This window comes from Perca fluviatilis, chromosome 23 (assembly GCF_010015445.1).
Source record: "Perca fluviatilis chromosome 23, GENO_Pfluv_1.0, whole genome shotgun sequence".
NCBI classification, from domain to species: Eukaryota; Metazoa; Chordata; class Actinopteri; order Perciformes; family Percidae; genus Perca; species Perca fluviatilis.
The window spans coordinates 1,968,480-1,989,119 of NC_053134.1; the positions used below are offsets into that span (position 1 = coordinate 1,968,480).

The 20,640-nt window shown below is 43.0% G+C and overlaps 1 protein-coding gene across 1 annotated transcript in view; it reads left to right on the forward strand.

Moving 5' to 3' along the window:
• xpot (exportin, tRNA (nuclear export receptor for tRNAs)) overlaps window positions 1-15,746 on the forward strand; it is a 31,131-nt gene extending 15,385 nt beyond the window's left edge. Inside the window, exons 15-25 of the mRNA XM_039791357.1 lie at window positions 360-454; window positions 987-1,056; window positions 1,961-2,199; window positions 3,878-4,163; window positions 4,797-4,986; window positions 8,061-8,177; window positions 9,608-9,723; window positions 11,175-11,222; window positions 11,354-11,425; window positions 12,059-12,115; window positions 14,015-15,746. Coding sequence (XP_039647291.1) covers window positions 360-454; window positions 987-1,056; window positions 1,961-2,199; window positions 3,878-4,163; window positions 4,797-4,986; window positions 8,061-8,177; window positions 9,608-9,723; window positions 11,175-11,222; window positions 11,354-11,425; window positions 12,059-12,115; window positions 14,015-14,041 — 1,317 coding nt within the window. The 3' untranslated portion in view covers window positions 14,042-15,746. The remainder of the gene's footprint in view (window positions 1-359; window positions 455-986; window positions 1,057-1,960; window positions 2,200-3,877; window positions 4,164-4,796; window positions 4,987-8,060; window positions 8,178-9,607; window positions 9,724-11,174; window positions 11,223-11,353; window positions 11,426-12,058; window positions 12,116-14,014) is intronic.
• Window positions 15,747-20,640: the final 4,894 nt, after the last annotated feature.

Genomic DNA, 20,640 nt, shown 5'->3' on the forward strand with positions numbered 1-20,640 from the left:
TGGTATGTTAACACATCCAGGAAGTGCCATGTGCTCAGCGCTGTATAGTTTTATGTATCCAGTTTATTTAGTATTAGAGCACTGCAGAATGTTTGGTTTTTGAAGCTTGAAAAGCTATGAATTAAATATCCTACATGGCTTTAATAGAAAAATCTATTTGACGCATCGAGATATCGAATTGAATCGCTGACATGATAATCGTAATCAAATCGGGAGATCAGTGAAGATTCACACCTCTAATCTACACAGTAAAATCAGTTTCATTCTTTTGTTTTGTGTGCTGGCTGTGTTGTAAATAAAATCCAATGTCTGTGTGACCGAACACGTTTTAAAGTGTAGCGTGTTGTGTTCACTGTCAGATGGCGTTTCTGGACCAAAGAGGACTGAGACACAACAGCCCAAAGGTCCGCAGCCGGGTGGCCTACCTCTTCTCCAGATTCATCAAGACTCTGCAGTGAGTCCAGCTCCTCTCATCTAACGCTCACTGAGTGGTGGACAAAATAACAGGAACACCTTACAGCACACAGGGTTTCCATGTTCATGGAAAACCTGAAAAAGTCGTGGAATTAGGCTGAGAGGGGGAATGAGAGGGGGAAACACCAGAGCAGGGGGAATGAGAGGGGGGAACACCAGAGCAGGGGGAATGACAGGGGGAAACACCAGAGCAGGGGAATGAGAGGGGGAAACTTAGCAGTGTAGCCTTAGTAAAATCCTTCAGAGTTTTAGAAAAAAAAGTAAACACCAAAAACGTGGAAGAGGAAACATCCTAATGTGGCGTTGAACGTTGATAGTGTGGCGTACCTGCCTGAAATAAATCCATGTATGGAGAACACTGAACAGGACTATACACTAATGACATCATCTGTTATCTTTCTGGATGTTTTGGGCTGTTCGTAGTTATGTAACACATGTGTTGAGATGTTTCAGCTCTGAAGCTGTTCTCCTGACTGTGTGGTGTTGACGTCGGTGATGTTGTGTGTTCACAGTAAACACATGAATGCCTTTATAGAGGACATCCTGTCCAGGATCCAGGACCTGCTGGAGCTCGCTCCTCCCGTAAGTATCAACAGGTCCAGGAAAGGAAGCAGCTGCTTCCTCAATATAATCATCAGTCCATGATCCAATCCTTTGTCGTAGGTAGGTAGGTAGGGTGTGTGTGTGTGTGTGTGTGTGTGTCAGTCTGCATGGTAAGGTGCTCTATGAGAGGGTGAGTCATGGTGGTATAGTGCAAGGATAAAGTCTAGAGACCAGCATTAAATATGGACAATACAAGAGAATAATGTAGACATAGGAATATAAAAACAATAGCAGTGCAAGGATGAAGTTTAAAAAAAGACAGCATTAAAGTGATGGTTCGGAGTAATTCACCCTAGGGTCCTTTGCACCATGACCTCGAGCCAAACACCCCCCCCCCCCAGAAGCTTTTTTCACCTGGGTCTAACATTGGGAGAGTTAGCGTAGAGTAGCGTTAGCCGCTGAGTAGCTTAGCACAGGGGCTAATGGACCCACGTTTGTAATGCCCGAAATGAAACCAAACGAGCAGAGACAACAGCAGAGAGCAGAAGCCAGCAGGCAAGTGTTATTTACATAAACTTCTGGTGTACTTACAAACTTTCCAATCCATCGTTTTATGAGAGCATAACCTATATATACTAGTGTAGACCTTTGGTATCATTTCGGGCATTATTAGTGGGGTAACTTACGAGATACAAACGTGGGTCCATTAGCCCCTGAGCTAAACTATTCAGCGGCTAACGCTACTCTAGCTAACTCTCCCAATGTTCGACCCAGGTGAAAAAAGCTTCTGGGGGGGTGTTTGGCTCGAGGTCATGGTGCAAAGGACCCTAGGGTGAAATTACTCCGAACCATCACTTTAAATATGGGCATTATAAGGGAATAAAGTAGACCGTAGGATAGACTAGTACTGGGATAGTCTGATGCGGTTTCCCCGTGTGTCCAGGATAACGGCTTCCTGGCGCTGCTGACCAGCGACGACCAGCTGTTCATGTTCGAGACGGCGGGCGTCCTGATCGTGAACGGCGAGAGTCCCGTGGAGAGGAAGCAGGCGCTGATGCGGAGCCTGCTGCTGCCGCTGATGGACGCCTTCCGCCTGCTGCTCGCCAAGCTGCTGCAGGAGACGGAGGACGAGAGGCAGGCCGCGCTCGCCGACTGCCTGAGCCACGCCGTCGGCTTCGCCAGGTCAGGACTCCGAGCCGGATGTTCCCACTGATGACGTTGATTGCTTCTAGAGCTGAGACGATCTGCATTTGTCCCGATTCGATTCTTTCATGATACATGGGCGCCGTTTAGATTTGTATTGCGATTCTTTTTTTCTTTTTTTTTAAACTAGGGATGCACCGAATCCAGTTTTTTGGGGTTCGGCCGAATACAGAATCCACTGGTTAAGATTCTGCCGAATACCTCCTCCCATCCTCAGTCCATTAAACACATTAATGAAGTAAACAACATCCACCGCATTTTATTTTAACTGTAAAAAAAATTAGTAGGCTGAGGCCCACTGTTTGTTCGGTGTAGGGCAGAGCTGGTAATGGTCGTCTGGTTAACATAAGTTTTTAGCAGGGACTGTCCTTCCTTTGCTGTACCTGAAGTTGCTGCATTCTGGCTGCTGTCTGGAGATTCCTTCGTGCACAACTCGTATTCTTTCAGATGTTTCAGACCAGATGTTGTAACAGCGGCCATGTTGTGTATAGTTTAGGGTCCTCGCCACCACCAGACCAATCAGCATTGAGCAGATTGAACATGTAGCTGGACTTGAATGGTCTTCTTTTGACTGAAAGTTCTGCCAAACAACAACTTGTTCTGCTCACCAGTTCCATGTCCACTTCCTCACAGCCTGCTGCATTGAACGCTCCACCTACGTAAACACCTTCCCGTAACCAACGGCGCCGTCACTACGGCGACCAGCGTAGCGCGCCTGCACATTCAACCTCAAAACGCTGTTCGCCGTTTGCTGCGGTTTCCTGGTTGAACGTCACGGTTCCTCGGAACGTGGACAACGTCATTTCAGATGTTTTTTCCTCGTTTGGTGGGTGTGTCTCTCGTTTATTGGCTGAGTAAAATACTTTTTTTTTTTTTTTTTTTTTTTAGAAAAGTCATGGAGTTTGAGGCCGTCCTGATCTGGTGAGCTCCAGTTTTCTCCTCTCAGATCAGTCTGGCATCTTGAGATAGAGAAAATTTGGAACCGTTCGCCAAACGACCGACCAATCAGCGTTAGTTTTGAGGCGGGTTTAGGTGGTGATAGACAGATGGTTTATCCAATCAGCTAACCAGGATTTTCAGACAGCGGTAGCCCTAATTCTGTTAGCCGCTCGCTAATGTTTTTTCTCTTGGATCCTTCTTTTGGAATATGGACCAGGAACCTGAAATGGGGCCTTTTATTCCTAAATTCTCGTTACACAAACGGCAAATATCCTTTACCGACATGCTGCTAGCTTGCTGAGCTAACGAGCTATGCTTTGCCTGCAGCAGCAGCAGGGGTAGCCTGGCTTGTGGTTGTATTTTCATACGCTTCGTTGATCTGATTGGTTGATTTGGCCCGTCTATCACCAACTATAGGTGGTGATAGACAGATGGTTTATCCAATCAGCTAACCAGGGTTTTCGCCCCTTCCCAAAAGTTCTCCAACGGAAAGTTCCCAGATGGATATGCCGAGCTAATGGGAAGCGATCCATCTGGTGGAGTCAGGTTAGGAGTTTGCTGCTGGAGATAAAACTCTTGTTTGTTAAATCGGTACGAAAGTTCTAGTATCGGAATCGGTGTCGGGAAGTACTTTTTTATCAGACCTTCTTTACTCAAAACGGCGCTTTAAGTGTGGCTGTAGCCTGACCCGGTCGTGGCGTCTCTTCTGTGTCTGCAGTCGGACCAGCAAGGCGTTCAGCAACAAGCAGACGGTGAAGCAGTGCGGCTGCACCGAGGTCTACCGGGACTGTCTGCAGACCTTCCTGCCGGCGCTGAGCTGTCCCGTCCAGCGGGGGCCGCTGCGCAGCTCGGTCCGCTCCTTCCTGCACCGCATGATCATCTGCATGGAGGAGGAGGTGCTGCCCTTCGTCCCCGCCGCCTCCGAACACATGCTGAAGGACTGCGAGGCCAAAGACCTGCAGGAGTTCATCCCGCTCATCAGCCAGATCACCGCCAAGTTCAAGGTACGGGGAAAGACTCCAGACTGGGGGGGGTGGAGAGACCTTCCTTTCAAGCACCGATCGCAGCTAAAGTTTAAAGGCTGACATCAGCTGTCAGACTGCAGCGGGCTTTAGAGCTGCAGAGATTAATCGATTAGTTGTCAACTATGAAATTAATCTCCAACTATTTTGATAATAGATTAATTGGTCTCCTCCAGAGTACCAATAGGGGGACACGTACCCCCTGCAGTCCCCCCATTTGAGAAACACTGTTGAATTATATGTAAAAGTCAGCACTAAAAAAAAGTTTTCTTCTGAAATTTTCTTTCAACTTGCACAAAAAATCAGAATTTGTTACACGATGTGTCGCAGCCTTCTGGGACGTGTTTATTGCGCAAGTTGATATCGCGATGACTATAAAAAAACGATAGATTGTGCAGCCCTAATATACGCAACAACTAATCCACTAATCAAGAACACAGGGTTGAATAATCGTTAGTTGCAGCCTTAGTGTGATTAACGAGTTTTTCTCGTGCTGCCATCTCAACGGCAGACCCGAAACCTTCTTTCCAAACTTGAGATCACAGCTGAAGTTTATAACTCGTACTAATGATTAACGGGCCTTTTTTTTTTTTTCTTCTCCCGTTGCCACGGCAGCGCCAGGTGTCTCCCTTCCTGCAGCAGGTCTTCATGCCGCTGGTGCTCGCCATCTTCGAGGCGTTGGCGCGGCCGGCGGAGGACAACGACCAGGCGGCCGCGCTGGAGAAACAGATGCTGAGGCGGAGCTACTTCACCTTCATCCAGACCATCACAGGAAGTGGGATGAACGAGGTGATGGCCAATCAGGGTGAGTTTCACACACACACACACACACACACACACACACACAGACACACACACACAACTAGGGTTGGGCATCGAGAACCGATTCCTACTTGGAATCGGTTCTTTATTGGAATCGTTTTGGAGGATTTGGTTTCAAATCTGATCACAGGGTTCCAAATTTAACATGCGCACGTTTGGGTTTCCGTAGCGACCAGGCGCTTGTTGTGTTGCAGCCACGGAGCCCAGTAAGCGGTGCTCTAGCGGGCCTTAATTTTACGTTGAAAAAGCCCCGTCAAACCGCAACCCACCTCTGAATCAAAATAAAACTTTCCTCTTATTTGTGAAATAAGCACGTGACCCGTTTCAACTCCACCGCTCAGAGAATCTGAATGGAGAATCGATGAGAACCGGAATCAGAAGGAAGAATCTGAATCAGAATCATTAAAATCCAAACGATGCCCAAACCTACACTTAACTTCAGCATTCGTTGGTGACAGGGCAGTCAAGGCCACCTTTGTAGAGTCAAAGACAAGTCCAGACAGAGTCCAAATGAGAGAGAGTTAAGACCGAGACAGAAAAAGGAGGGAGAGAGAGGGAGGGAGGGAGGGAGGGAGCGAGGGAGGGAGAGAGAGGCACGCGCGCCCGGTATGAATGGCCAGGCACATATCTACGCTATGTGACACTTTGCGTGCAGTGTGTTCCAGCTGTTAGTCAACCCATCGACTCAAGATGGCAAAAAGGTTATAATATCTTAAGGAAAAGCTTCCATGCCTAACCCTAACCCACCCTTTTTTTTTTTTTGCTCTTCTTCCAGTGAAGGAATACTTTCTAATTCTGATAAAACTCGCTGCGATAGCTACGCTCAGCTCATCCGTGGAAGCCGCCACGTTGTTTAGACTGAACAGTCGCTTCTCGTTGCGTCACACCTAAACCGGCCTCAAAACCAACGCTGATTGGTCGGTCGTTTGGCGAACGGCTCCAAATTTTCCTCTATCTCAAGATGCCAGACTGATCTGAGAGGAGATCTCACCAGGCTAAGAAAGAACAGGGGAGACACTTTGTTCTTCTCACTCTAGAGCCGCTACTCACTCTGAAGCTACCAGTAATCACCGTCACTCTCTCACTCTATTACTCACACACACACACACACACACACACACACACACACACACACACACACACACACACACACAGACACACACACACACACACACACACACACACACACACACACACACACACACACACACACACGCCGGCTTGATGCACACACCAGCGCAAAAGTATAAACATCGGACCACTTTCGTAGACTACAGAGAAAGCTCCAAACTTCGTGGCAGTGTGTTTCTCTTCTGAAAACATTGTTTCCTATTGACTGATACACTGCCCTCTGGTGGACAGAACATATATTATCTTATTAGAAAAAGCTGTAAAATATGGTGACATAATGTTGTGAAATGTACAATAACTAAGGATTATAATCTAAGAAAATGTGTCGTGAGATAAAATGGAAACAGTAAAAAATGTCATGAGAGACAACAGGAAGTCATCAGTTTTGAGAAAAAAACAAACGTTTGAACATACTTTCTGGATTTGTGATGTCGTGAGAATAAAGTCCTTATTTTAGGAAGAAGTCCTGACATCATGCCTAAAATTAAAGGATTATGAGATTTTAAGTTGCGCACAGTTAAACGTACGGTATGCTAGCGGACAGAGGTTGCGCACGGCTCTTTCTTTTCAGCGACAAAGCGGAAACAGGAGGCCTGAACGAGTTGGCCGAGAACGTGATGCCAGGACTCAGAGTGACTGCTGGGCCCTGTTTCACAAAAGAATATCTAAATCCAGGATAACTGATAAAGCGAGGCTTGACCTAGTCTAATCTGTGCATCCTGGCTTGGTCGCGTTCATGAAGGCCGAGCCAGGCTGAGGAGGAGCGACTAGGTTGAGCCAGGCTGAAGTAATTCAGATAGATGCGCGTCCACCGGCTTTCCTCAAAAGACCACATGGTCGATCACAGATTTACTGATGCCAAAATGGAGAATACGTTGTACATACTTTATACAGAGTGAGCAGCAGCTTCTTATGGAAGTATGATATCATGAAATACATTATTTGTATAAAAAGAAAAGAAACCCGGCCGCTGTAATGAAACGGAGAGAAAGCGGGGCAGTTAGCGGATCGACTGAATGCGCATTGTAGCCTAAACATATACATTAACTGACAACTGCTCTGAATTGAAACCCGTCATAATCATACCATTCAAGGATTAGGCTACTAATCATTTGCGCAAATTAACAGTTGTACGCTTTGCCTTAAAAGTAAGCAGAAGATAATTCTGCTTTTGTGAAACAGGCCCCAGCAGTCGCTCTGAGTCCTGGCATCACGTTCGCCCAACTCGTTCAGGCCTCCTGTTTCCGCTTTGTCGCTGAAAAGAAAGAGCCGTCGCGACCTCTGTCCGCTAGTATACCGTGACGTTTAATTGTGCGCAATTTATAATCTCATAATCCTTTAATTTGAGGCATGATGTCAGGACTTTTTCTTCCTAAAATAAGGACTTTATTCTCACGACATCACAAATCCAGAAAGTATGTTCAAACGCGTTTGTTTTTTCTCAAAACTGATGACTTCCTGTTGTTTACTTTTCTTTTAACACAGCATAATAATAATGTGATTAATAAATGTATTTTCAGGTCGTCTTAACCTCAGCGTTGTATTCGGGGAGCGATCTTATGAACCACAGACATTATCATTCCTGTTATAGTTAAACCTCTGGGGGGAAACTTTAACACTGATTAGTATTCTTATTGGATAATGTCGACTGATATTTTCAGGAACACAGTCATGGAAATTTGCCGAAAAGTATTGGTTAAAATGCGTATGAACCCTGCTTCTTCTAGTCCGTAGAAAGAGCTAAGTCGGTAGCCTTTCCTCGTTAGCGCCACCTCTGTTCAGGAGAAGACTGCAGCTAGTGTCGCCACCACCACGCGCGAGTATAAAAAGTCACAGCAATCCCATGATGTCACATTTGCGTGCGCCAGCTAGTATAGAAGAGCCTTTAAAGTGATGTGGTCGTGTGAATGTTGTTGTTGTTTCCAGGAGCAGAGAACATCGAGCGCGTGGTGTTCACCATCATCCAGGGAGCCGTGGACTTCCCCGACCCCATCGCTCAGAAGACCTGCTTCATCATCCTCTCCAAACTGGTGGAGCTGTGGGGTGAGAGAGCTCTAGAAACAGCTCAAACAAACTGCTTTAAAAGTGCTTTACATAAGCATAGGGCTGGGTACTGAACGTTGATACTTTTATGGCACGGGGAAAAAAATTAATTATCTTTCGGTGCCAAATTTCGGTTCCAAAAGCGTCTGAGCGCGTAAGCACAAGCTTATCTGTTCTCTCTGCATACTGACAGAGCGGAGCACACACACACACACACACACACACACACACACACACACAGGTGCTAATGGAGTAAACTGTCTGCAGTTTTGTTGAGGTCTCAGAGAGTCTCGGTTGGTTTCTAGTGTGGTTACAGTTGTTCATAACTTGGCCCAGACAGCGTTTGCTGTGATATTAATCTTTGGATATTAATGGCAGGCTGAAAGTGATGTTGACGTTACACTTCCTGTTAGACAAGCAGGCACAACGGTGGTTTCTCTGCCCTGGTGACTGACTGACAGGCTGAGGTTGTAAGGCAAGGCAACTTTATTCATGTTACTCTGAGTGAGCAGTTTTACCAGAATTTTTTAATTTTGATAACTGTTTTGATTCACAATTAAGGTGGAAAATAAAAGCTTTGTGTTTAATGTATTTTTGATGTTGAAATGGATTTTAAAACATATGGTATCGAAAAAAGTATCGTTAGGAACCGGCATCGAAACTGAGGTATCGAAATTGGCACCGGATCGAAAGATTTTGAACGATGCCCAGCCCTACGTAAGCATTAGTCTCACATGTCCAGACCTTCCTCCACAGCGCTGCGGAGGAAGGTCTGACTAATCCACACAGCATTCCTGGATGGGAGTAAAACGTGCTCTGGTTTATTGGCATTTCTTTAAACCAATCACAATCATCGTGGGCGGGGCTAAGCTCCGGACGGAGCCACGGTGCCTCTGCTAAATAGTCTCAGGAAGGAACTGGTTCTGGTGGAACATGTGGACGTTCAGAAGTAGTTTTAGTCGTGCAACAGAAAACTCAATGTTAATATTCTCTAGTTTTTTTCACTTCTCTGTGACCGTAAACTGAATATATTTCTATAGAGTTGTAGACAAGACATTTAAGGACGTCATCTTGGGCTTTTGTAAACACTGATCGACATTTTTCACAATTTTCTGACATTTTATTGACCAAACAAATAATCGATTTAATCGAGAAAATGAATGACCGATGAATCGACATTGAAAATAATCGTTAGTTTTTTCAGCCCTAATCTATTTTGATGTGTTTTCCCATAACTTTTATTATTCTACATATGTTTTAAAAATATCAACAATTAATATTGATATCCCAATATTCATAATCAATATCGCAATATCCCATTTTGTCAATATCGTGCAAGCCTAGTCTTGATTTAACAGAGCACAGGGTTAGGGCAGATCTCAAGTGTTCTGGACGTCTGTTCCATAACTTGAGTTTTTGTTTTCTTGCAGGAGGGAAAGACGGCATGGTGGGCTTCCCCGACTTCATCTACAAACACATCGTTCCCGCCTGTTTCCTGGCTCCTCTCAAACCGACCTTTGACCTCTCCGACGCTCAGACGGTCCTGGTAAGTCTCTCTACCAGAGTCCAGCCTACAAACCACAGACTGTAATAAATACCAGTTAAAATATTTCAAGCAATTATGTTGTTTTAATAGTTAAAGGTCCCATGGCATGAAAATTTGACTTTATGAGGTTTTTTTAACATTATAAAATATATACACTGCCTATGGTCCCCCAGTGGCTAGAAATGGTGATAGGTGTAAACCGAGCCCTGGGTATCCTGCTCTGCCTTTGAGAAAATGAAAGCTCAGATGGACCAATCAGGAATCTTCTCCTTATGAGGTCATAAGGAGCAAGGTTACCTCCCCTTTCTCTGCTTTGCCCGCCCAGAGAATTTGGCCCCCCCATGAGAGAGAGACATCATGGCTTTCAAACGAGCAAAGTGGCAGTTGGTCAAGGCCACACCCCCACCCTCCACCTTGCCCCCCCTCCTCAAAAGCTACAGACACAGAAATGGCACATCCTAAGGAAAGCTCATTGTGGGACTGGCTCTAGTGGCTGTAATTCTGCACCAAGGCTGAATCTTTCGGAAAGAGACTTCAGATACAGTATTAGGGGACCACTAAGGTCTATATAAAAGAGACTTCAGATACAGTATTAGGGGACCACTAAGGCCTATATAAAAGAGACTTCAGATACAGTATTAGGGGACCACTAAGGTCTATATAAAAGAGACTTCAGATACAGTATTAGGGGACCACTAAGGTCTATATAAAAGAGACTTCAGATACAGTATTAGGGGACCACTAAGGTCTATATAAAAGAGACTTCAGATACAGTATTAGGGGACCACTAAGGTCTATATAAAGAGACTTCAGATACAGTATTAGGGGACCACTAAGGTCTATATAAAAGAGACTTCAGATACAGTATTAGGGGACCACTAAGGTCTATATAAAAGAGACTTCAGATACAGTATTAGGGGACCACTAAGGTCTATATAAAAGAGACTTCAGATACAGTATTAGGGGACCACTAAGGTCAATATAAAAGAGACTTCAGATACAGTATTAGGGGACCACTAAGGTCAATATAAAAGAGACTTCAGATACAGTATTAGGGGACCACTAAGGTCTATATAAAAGAGACTTCAGATACAGTATTAGGGGACCACTAAGGTCTATATAAAAGAGACTTCAGATACAGTATTAGGGGACCACTAAGGTCTATATAAAAGAGACTTCAGATACAGTATTAGGGGACCACTAAGGTCTATATAAAAGAGACTTCAGATACAGTATTAGGGGACCACTAAGGTCTATATAAAAGAGACTTCAGATACAGTATTAGGGGACCACTAAGGCCTATATAAAAGCATCCAAAGACCACCATGTCATGGGACCTTTTAAGATCAGAGGAACGTTTGTTGATGGATAATCTCAGCTTCAGACTTTTCAGCCCCTTTTCAAACATTTTTTAATGAACAGCATTCAGAACCTCTCTGTTTGTGTTTCAGACGCTGTCAGAGTGTGCACTCACGCTGAAAATGATTCATCTCAAAAGGGTAAAAACTGTTTAATGAAATAAGTAAAATAACGTTGATATATTGTTATATATTATATTATATTATTCATATATTTTGATTATATATGTAGGAGTTTCCTCCCTCTCATTAAGTCTAATGTTTTCATTCAGGGCCCAGAGTTCATCCAGTTCTTGCAGCAGGACTATTTGCCCTCGCTGCAGGTTTCACCCGAAATCTCACAGGTGAGCGACCCTCAATCATTTCCCTTTAACCCTTGTGTTGTCTTCCTTGTCGACCATGCAACTTTTGGGTTTTTTGCATAAGAATTTAAAATGATAACTTTTTTTTTTCTACGTTTTGGTCTCTTTTTCAACACTTTAGAAGCTTTTTCCGATGTTTTTTCCTCTCCACTTTTTCCGACTTTCATGCCACCTTTTCCAACATTTTTTTTTAAGCTTTTTTTTCTGACATATTTGTCACTTTTTTCAGCGTTCTTTTGCATTTTCTTTTTCAAATGCTATACAATTGAATGAAACAACCAAATTCAGTAAAAAGTAGTGAACTGATCATTTATATTACTTGTGAAGAGAAAAGAAACTGAAATACTGTTCTTTATTTTATTGTGGCTACTGAATCAAAAATATGTAGATAAAATTCCTCGCCACTGTCAGACTGAATGCTTGCTCTTGGGGGGAATTACTGGAATAGTTGGGTCTTTGTAAATTACAGAGTGTGGTCTAGACCTACTCTATCTGTAAAGTGTCTCGAGATAACTCTTTTTATGATTTGATACTATAAAAAAAATTGAAATGAAAATAAATGAGTCAGATTGTGTGTGTTGCGTTCCAGTTTCTTACATCGTTGATTTGTTACAGGAACTTTGTCAAGTGCTTCAGCAGCCGGACGTCAAAGTCCTGAAAAACTACATTAAGGTACGAGTGTATTTATTATTATCCATTATGAATTGATGATTGATCCTCAGCTTGTTTTTTCAGGGTTTCTGCGGGAGTCTTAAAATGTCTTTAAAGCCCAATTCAGACCAAAGACTTGCGACGAGTTGAAACTTGCAACTACTAGCAACGTATAATTTGTTGTGTCTAAATATGAACGTGGATAACGTTATACTTAGTTAAGTGATAGTGAGATGCTTGATACGGTTACATTTCTAGTGATGAATCAGAGAAAACTCTCTCTCTTCAGTCTCTCTCTAGCTCGCTCCACCGTACATGCTCGCGCACGCACGTTGAGCCTCCGTTAACAGTTTGTAACAGAAATAAAAATGGATTATGGATCATTTTATTGTAGCCGACTTCACAAGATGACTTCTCTATTGGCTGTAGAAACAGGAGACGTTCTAAAAAGTTTTCGTCTCGTCGCCAATCTTTGGTCTGAGCTGGGCTTTAGGAACGTCTCCTGTTTCAGCAGCCAACGGAGAAGTTTGGCAGTGGTGGCCTAAAGGTTAGAGAAGCGAGCTTGTGACCGGGAGGTCGGTGGTTCAATCCCCAGACTGACAGGATAAAATCTGGGTGGGGAAAGTGAAAGAGCAGCGCTTGTCCCTCCCTCATTACCACCACTCAGGTGCCCTTGAGCAAGGCCCTTAACCCCAACGGCTCCAGTGGAGCTGCTCAGTGGCCAGCAGATCAGACTGTGGTTGTACTGGGCAGCTCCCAGGTATGAATGTGTAACTGTGTGAATGTGATCAGGGCGTTCCTGCTAAAAGAGAGGCTGCCTCTCAGAGAACCTTCCCTGAATAAATAAAAAGGTTAAATTAAAGTCATCTTGTAAAGTCAGCTACAACAAAATGATCCAAAATCCATTTTATTTCTGTTACAAACTGTTAAAGGACTATTCTTACGCAAAAGGAACCTAGGGCGTTCTCTGGGACATGTTTTTCATGCTAATCGAATGTGTGTCTAGCTTGAAACAAGCTAGCGCAAATTAGCTTCTAACGCTAGTATTCAAACGACGAGCGCCATGTTTGAGCTATGTTACTGGTTACATGGCGTTCGACTGGTCACGACTGTTTTCCCAAGATGCCGTCTGAAGGTGAAGGTCCAGTCTTTATTAAAACTATCTTTTTAATAAACTTTCTGTACACTTATGAAGTTCTCAATGCTTCTGTTTACATGTAGGGACCTCCTTATGCTACCGTGGAAGTGTGGTGCTGTTTTGAGCCTCGTTAGTGGTGTAGAAATAGCGATTTACCCTCTGCCCTGAAGGCTAGCGCTATAAGATATTGGAGGTTTGCGCTAGCCTGTTTCAAACTAGAGACACATTCGATTAGCATGAAAACACATCCCAGATAACGGTCGACTCGGTACACATGTTATTAACTCCTAAGTTCATTTTGCGCCTGAACTGTCCTTTTAACGGAGGCTCAACGTGCGCCCGCGAGCACTTACGGTGGAGCGAGCTAGAGAGCGACTGAAGACGTATATTTGACATGTTGAAACTAGGGCTGTGCTCGATTTGAAGAAATTCTCAGTCGACTAACACTCATTCTATCATATCGACTAATCGATTTAGTTGATTTAATCAACAGATCTGTAAATCTGAGTTTCTCCAAAAAGAGTCGTGCTAAAAGCACCACTTTAATTCTTGTGTTTACCAGAGATGAGCTCGTACGTTTCTTGGAAATAAGTCATTCAGCATGAAAACAGCATCAGACATGACTAATGGACTAAAGAGATCTAAGTGGACTAAGACCAAAACCACCGATTAGTCGACTAATCCACTAAGAGGGAGCAGCCCTAGTTGAAACCTGCAGAAAGCCTGTTTTTTATTTGTTATATTTTTTGATCTCCGAATGATTCTCTCTTCTGTCTCTGCAGGCGTTCTTCCAGCGAGCCAAGCTGTAGGAAATGAAAACTGGAAGTTCACTTTGGACACTTCACACGAAGTGGTCGTACACGCCACTTAACAACAAATTAAAGGGACCTTAGCATAGGATCTGCTTTTGCACTTAAAAAAAAGTAAAATGCGTAACAAAGTCTGTCTAGAGTCGGGTCGTGGACAGACCGCTCGGTGGACGGATTGAATCCCTCCGTCTGCCGACGAGACGAGCTGTCCGCAAGGACCGAAGAAAGCTCGACTGACGATCGGAAAACGTTTGCGGAGTCGAGTGGAAAAGGACTTTTAGAAGTAAACGCAGATCTGTGGGAGAGGACGCTGCCTGGACATCATTTGGTAATTACCCTGAAACCATCTGAACACCTGAAAACGAAGCTTTACTCTATTCAAACGTTCACGTTAAGACAACTACGGAAGCCCATTTCTGCCAATGTGATGGAAAGAAATGGATCCTGCAAGTCAGTATAATGAGAAAGTTGTTCAAAATGATGAGTTTGTAACTCAAAATAGTAACTTAGTGTCTCTAAATAGTGACTTAGCATCACTCTAAATAACGAGTTAGTATCTCAATATCTCTAAATAGTGAGTTAGTATCCCTATTGAGTTAGTATCTCTAAATAGTAACTCAGTATCTCGAAATAGTGACTTAGTATCACTCTAAATAACGAGTTAGTATCTCAGTATCTCTAAATAGTGACGTAGCATCACTCTTAACGAGTTAGTATCTCAATATCTCTAAATAGTGAGTTAGTATCCCTAACGAGTTAGTATCTCTAAATAGTAACTCAGTACCTCGAAATAGTGACTTAGTATCACTCTAAATGATGAGTTAGTATCTCAATATCTCTAAATAGTGACGTAGCATCACTCTTAACGAGTTAGTATCTCGAAATAGTAACTTAGTATCTCGAAATAGTGACTTAGTATCTCGAATTAGTGACTTTGTATCTCGAAATAGTGACTTAACATCTCAAAATGGTGAGTTAGTATCTCAATATCTCAAAATAGTGACTTTATTTCAAGATACTAAGTTCCAATTTAGAGATACTAAGTCAAGATAACGAGTCAGTATATTTTGAGAAAGTATTTAGAGATACAAAGTCATTATTTTAAGATATTAAGTCATTAGTTTTGGGATACTAAGTAAGTATGTTTTGAAAAAGTACTGCGAGATACTGAGTCATTACTTTGAGAAAGTTTCTCACGGTGATAACTTACAGGATCTTAGTTTTTTCATCACACTTTAATCTAGTTACCTTTTACTGGCAAGAATGGGCTTCCATAGAACCACTTGTTTCTTTTGGGGGATGTAGCTGCTGCCACAGAATGGACAGAAAAAAAGGGCTGAATTGTATTATTTTTATTCAATATGTGACATTGATTTTTCTGTTTAATTGTTGTTGAGAAATGGATTTTCAGTTTGAAGTGAAACGTTCTTACAGCCCGACTCGACCTGCATCTTACTTCCAGGTTAATTTCAAAACTATGCGATTTAATGTCCTGAATTCACAATATAAAAGCCAATAATATCACAACCACTCTTTATATTAGCTACCTAATTGGGATGTAGATACTCACATTTCAGCCCCTTTTAAGGATAGTTTGTGTTAAAGGGTAACTTGCGGTTTTTTTCAACCTGGACCCTATTGTCCCATGTTTTTGTGTCTAAGTGACCGATGGGAACAACAGTCTTACCTTCACAAAGTGCTCATTTTGCCGCTGACAGACTCAGATTATTATTTTAAGTGTCTGACAACATTATGGAAAGGATTTCTAAGGAGGTCAACCTTTCTGTTAAAGAGTAAGATCCTTTTTTTAAGCATAAAAACAACGGTGAAATTGTGTTCGCTAAGCCCACCAGACTCCATGTAAATAATCAGTAATTTAAGCATCGTAAAACACATCATTCACAGTCGACAGAAATAAAATTAAAACTATGAAAAGCCGTTTTGGGTCGTCTCTCCACTTTTCCAACCATCACAACTCTAGTTTTGGTTGAAATAAACATAGTTCTTTACATGTGAAAATATGTTGGCTCTATACACGCTAAAAGTCCTGTTTTTTTAAATGGAGTCTGGTGGGTTTAGCGCTAGAGACTTCAGAGCTGTTTTTGGTTAAACGGAAAGGTCTCAAAGAGGTTTTAAAAAGCTCCATCTCTGTAGGGATCCTTTCCATAATGTTGTCAGACACTTAGAATAATAATCTGAGTCTGTCAGTGGCAGAAACTGAATTTAATGGACCAAATTGATGATGAACATTTGTCCTGTAGGGTTACATTACCCCCCCGGTTGGGGGCCCCCTGTTGCGCCCCCTTCTCAAACACCCCCCCCCCAAAAATTTTGTTTTTCCCCCCCCACTTCCCACACAAAAAAAAAAAAAAAGGGTTTCCCCCCCCCCCCACCCCCCCCCTTTTTTTTTTAAACCTATTTTTTTTTTTCCAAAAAAAATAACACAGGAACAAAATGTAAATAAGAGAAGATGTTAAAACATGTAAATAAAGTTCCTAGGTTTAGTTTTTATTTTCATTCCCATCTTGAGACTGAATATGGAAGGTCGTTTCTGCCAGAAAATGAGAGAAAAAGATTAGAAAAAAATGCTCATGAAGTATAAATTGTGAGACGTATAAAGTCAAAGTTCTGACATACTAATAATTTGGATTACATGTCATTAGTTAGACTTGCTAGTGTTTGTTTTATACATTTTTATAATAAAAAAAAAAGTTATAGTTATTATATCTCAAGTTATATATGAGTTATATCCATAAGTGGAAAGAGAACAAATATTCTACTTAAGTAAAAGTACAATTTACTTTTACTTAGGTAAAAGTAAAACTACCGGTATAAAAATATACTGAAGATACAGACACAGTCTCCCTCCCTCTCTCTCACACACACATACACACACACACACACACACACACACACACACACACACACACACACACACACACACACACACACACACACACACACACACACACACACACACACACACACCTTATTTAGTTAAATCACAATCTTTTTGCTGTTTGTGAAGGGCACAAATGTTACTTTCCACCCTTTGGTTATATCTCCTAATTGAGACATAGAAAGTTAAAACTTTCCATACTTTTGACGTAATAATTTTAGTTTAACTATCTTAATTCTAATTTTGACTGAAAATATATTTTTAGTTACTTTATTATAATTTTTAGTTGTACTTTTCCAGTCTCATTATTTAGATCTCATGAATCTTCTTTTTACTAAAAAGTCAGAACTGTCGGTTACTGTGATAATTTGACCTTTTTGAAAAACTCATAATTGTGACTTAAAGTGCAAGTTTTACACTCCATTTTATAATTGTGATTTAGACTCGAAACATCTAAAAAAAATCTGACTTAAAAAAAGGTCAAATGTGATTCATATTTTTTATTTCGATCATTATTTTATTTTTATTTATTTTTACTTCTCGGCAGAAATGAGCTTCCATAGAACGCGTCAACCGGTTCATTGATGTACAGCTCGTGTAAAAACAAAGTGAATTTTCCCGTGTACAGAAGAATTTTATATTCAAGCATTTGCGACAATTCAGGATGATCCAAATCAAAAAAATGTGATTATGCAAACGCTTCACTGGGATCAGAAACTGTGAAGGAGCTCTAACGAAGCCAATCGGTGCGAGACGACGGCATCTAACTGTAAAAAAATACTGTCGGACAATTTTAGCTTTTTGTGTCTCTGTATAGATGCTTCTGTTCTTGAAATCTTTTGAGTAGGGATGCACCGAATCCAGATTTTTGGGGTTTTCGGCTGAATCCTGAACCCCCTGGTTGAGATGGTGCTGACTCCTCCTCCCATCCTCAGTCCATGAACCCAGTAAACACATGAATGAAGTAAACAGGGACTGTCCTTCCTTTGCCGTACCTGAAGTTGCTGCATTCTGGCTGCTGTCTGGAGATTCCTTCGTGCACAACTCGTATTCTTTCAGATGTTTCAGACCAGATGTTGTAACAGCGGCCATGTTGTGTATAGTTTAGGGTCCTCGCCACCACCAGACCAATCAGCATTGAACAGACTGAACATGTAGCTGGACTTGAATGGTCTTCTTTTGACTGAAAGTTCTGCCAAACAACAACTTGTTCTGCTCACCAGATCCATGTCCACTTCCTCACAGCCTGCTGCATTGAACGCTCCACCTACGTAAACACCTTCCCGTAACCAACGGCGCCGTCACTACGGCGACCAGCGTAGCGCGCCGAGTGCGAGCGTAGGGTTCGGTTCCCTGGGAAAAAAGTTCTAAGGTTCAGCAGAAACCAGAACCACCCTGAAAAAGCCCAAATATTCAACCCAATCTGAAGCTATATCCTGGATTCGGTGCATCCCTGTCTTGGACATTGTGACGCCCCACTTTTCCACTGTTAAAAACATTGAGTGCATTCCTTGTACTTTAGTTTATCGGCTCACAGCTTTAAATTTCTTGTATGGTCCCAGAAACTTTGGGAAATAAAACCCAGAGAAAGTGCCTGAAAATGTTGCATTCAATTAAAAATGATCATACAGGCCAAAAAACAGTTTAAACTATACGTATAAATGTTCTACATCTTTCTAATTGTCAACAAATGCCACGAAAAGTGCTGCATTTACATCGCTACGTTTTGGTTTAGAAATTAATATCTTTTGCTACGTTTCCCCCCTCTCATTCCCCCTGCTCTGGTGTTTCCCCCTCTCATTCCCCCTGCTCTGGTGTTTCCCCCTCTCATTCCCCCTGCTCTGGGTGTTCCCCCTCTCATTCCCCCTGCTCTGGTGTTCCCCTCTCATTCCCCCTGCTCTGGTGTTTCCCCCTCTCATTCCCCCTGCTCTGGTGTTCCCCCTCTCATTCCCCCTGCTCTGGTGTTCCCCCTCTCATTCCCCCTGCTCTGGTGTTTCCCCCTCTCATTCCTCCCTGCTCTGGTGTTTCCCCCTCTCATTCCCCCTGCTCTGGTGTTTCCCCCTCTCATTCCCCCTGCTCTGGTGTTTCCCCTCTCATTCCCCCTGCTCTGGTGTTTCCCCCTCTCATTCCTCCTGCTCTGGTGTTTCCCCCCTCTCATTCCTCCTGCTCTGGTGTTTCCCCCTCTCATTCCCCCTGCTCTGGCGTTTCCCCCTCTCATTCCCCCTGCTCTGGCGTTTCCCCCCTCTCATTCCCCCTGCTCTGGCGTTTCCCCCTCTCATTCCTCCTGCTCCTGGCGTTTCCCCCTCTCATTCCCCCTGCTCTGGCGTTTCCCCCTCTCATTCCTCCTGCTCTGGCGTTTCCCCTCTCATTCCCCCTGCTCTGGTGTTTCCCCCTCTCATTCCTCCTGCTCTGGTGTTTCCCCCTCTCATTCCTCCTGCTCTGGCGTTTCCCCTCTCATTCCCCCTGCTCTGGTGTTTCCCCCTCTCATTCCTCCTGCTCTGGTGTTTCCCCCTCTCATTCCTCCTGCTCTGGCGTTTCCCCCTCTCATTCCTCCTGCTCTGGCGTTTCCCCCTCTCATTCCCCCTGCTCTGGCGTTTCCCCCTCTCATTCCTCCTGCTCTGGCGTTTCCCCCTCTCATTCCCCTTACTCGTGTGAACGAAGCTCGCTTTTGGCTCAAAACTCAAACGCTTAAAAACCAAAACCTAGCAATGTAAATGTAGCCTAAAAAAATCTCTTCAGTTTTGACACAGTTTGGACTCCGTACGAATGCTAATCGTTACACACAGTGGGCTCAGTCAGGATCTGCACTTACTTCCTGTTATTAACTTATTTAAACAGAGTCCAGGCCACTTCAGAGACCGATATCCGCTCACACACAGCTGAAGTAATCGTTAATCGTGTCGTACCGTCGTAGTATTCACCCACAGAAGTAGAGTCGGTTGTTTTCATAGGACGCGGTTATTGATGAATTTTTTAATTTTTATTTTATTTTCATCTTCAGCAGAACGAGAGAAGAACTTAAAAGTTTAAGAGAGAACTTGCCAAACGGATGAATTTGTTCATTGATGTTGAAATGTGTTCAGATCTGCATTATTTTGTTGTTCTGGTTTTCATTTGGAGATCTCTTAGAACCAATAAAGTGTTTACTAATCATGACATATCAAACTTCCTGTTGTTTATTTATTGTTTACCAGACAAACTGACAGAAGGCACGTCCATGTTCCTTTCCATATAAAGGCCCGGGACTCACCAGGCCGATAATCGGCTGTCTGAAAGTGTGAAGTCTTCTGGTAGCTGTGCCGAGAGAAATCTCAATCATTCCCAATCTTACAGAGACGGAGAGCGTAGGTATATGTAAGGAGATAACATAGGCACAGGCTAATTACTGATCACTAACATGCTAGTTAACATTAGTCATTAAACCTGAACAGCTAATGGAAGTCCAAACTGCCTGTGAGCTTCTCCTGTACTATACGGTAATTCCTCTACTGTGTGACAGTAAGTCTCGTGGTTATGACCCAATCGTTAGCCTATTGTTATAAAAGCGTCTGCTACGGAGCCATAACGTGAGCTACAAGGTAATGGAGCCTTTTATACATTGTCGTGTTTCTTTAGAAATAAACAACGGACAAATAGAGTCTTTAAACTCTTCAGATGTAAAGTTATTCTCTGTCAAAGTGACGTCACAATGAATGGGAGT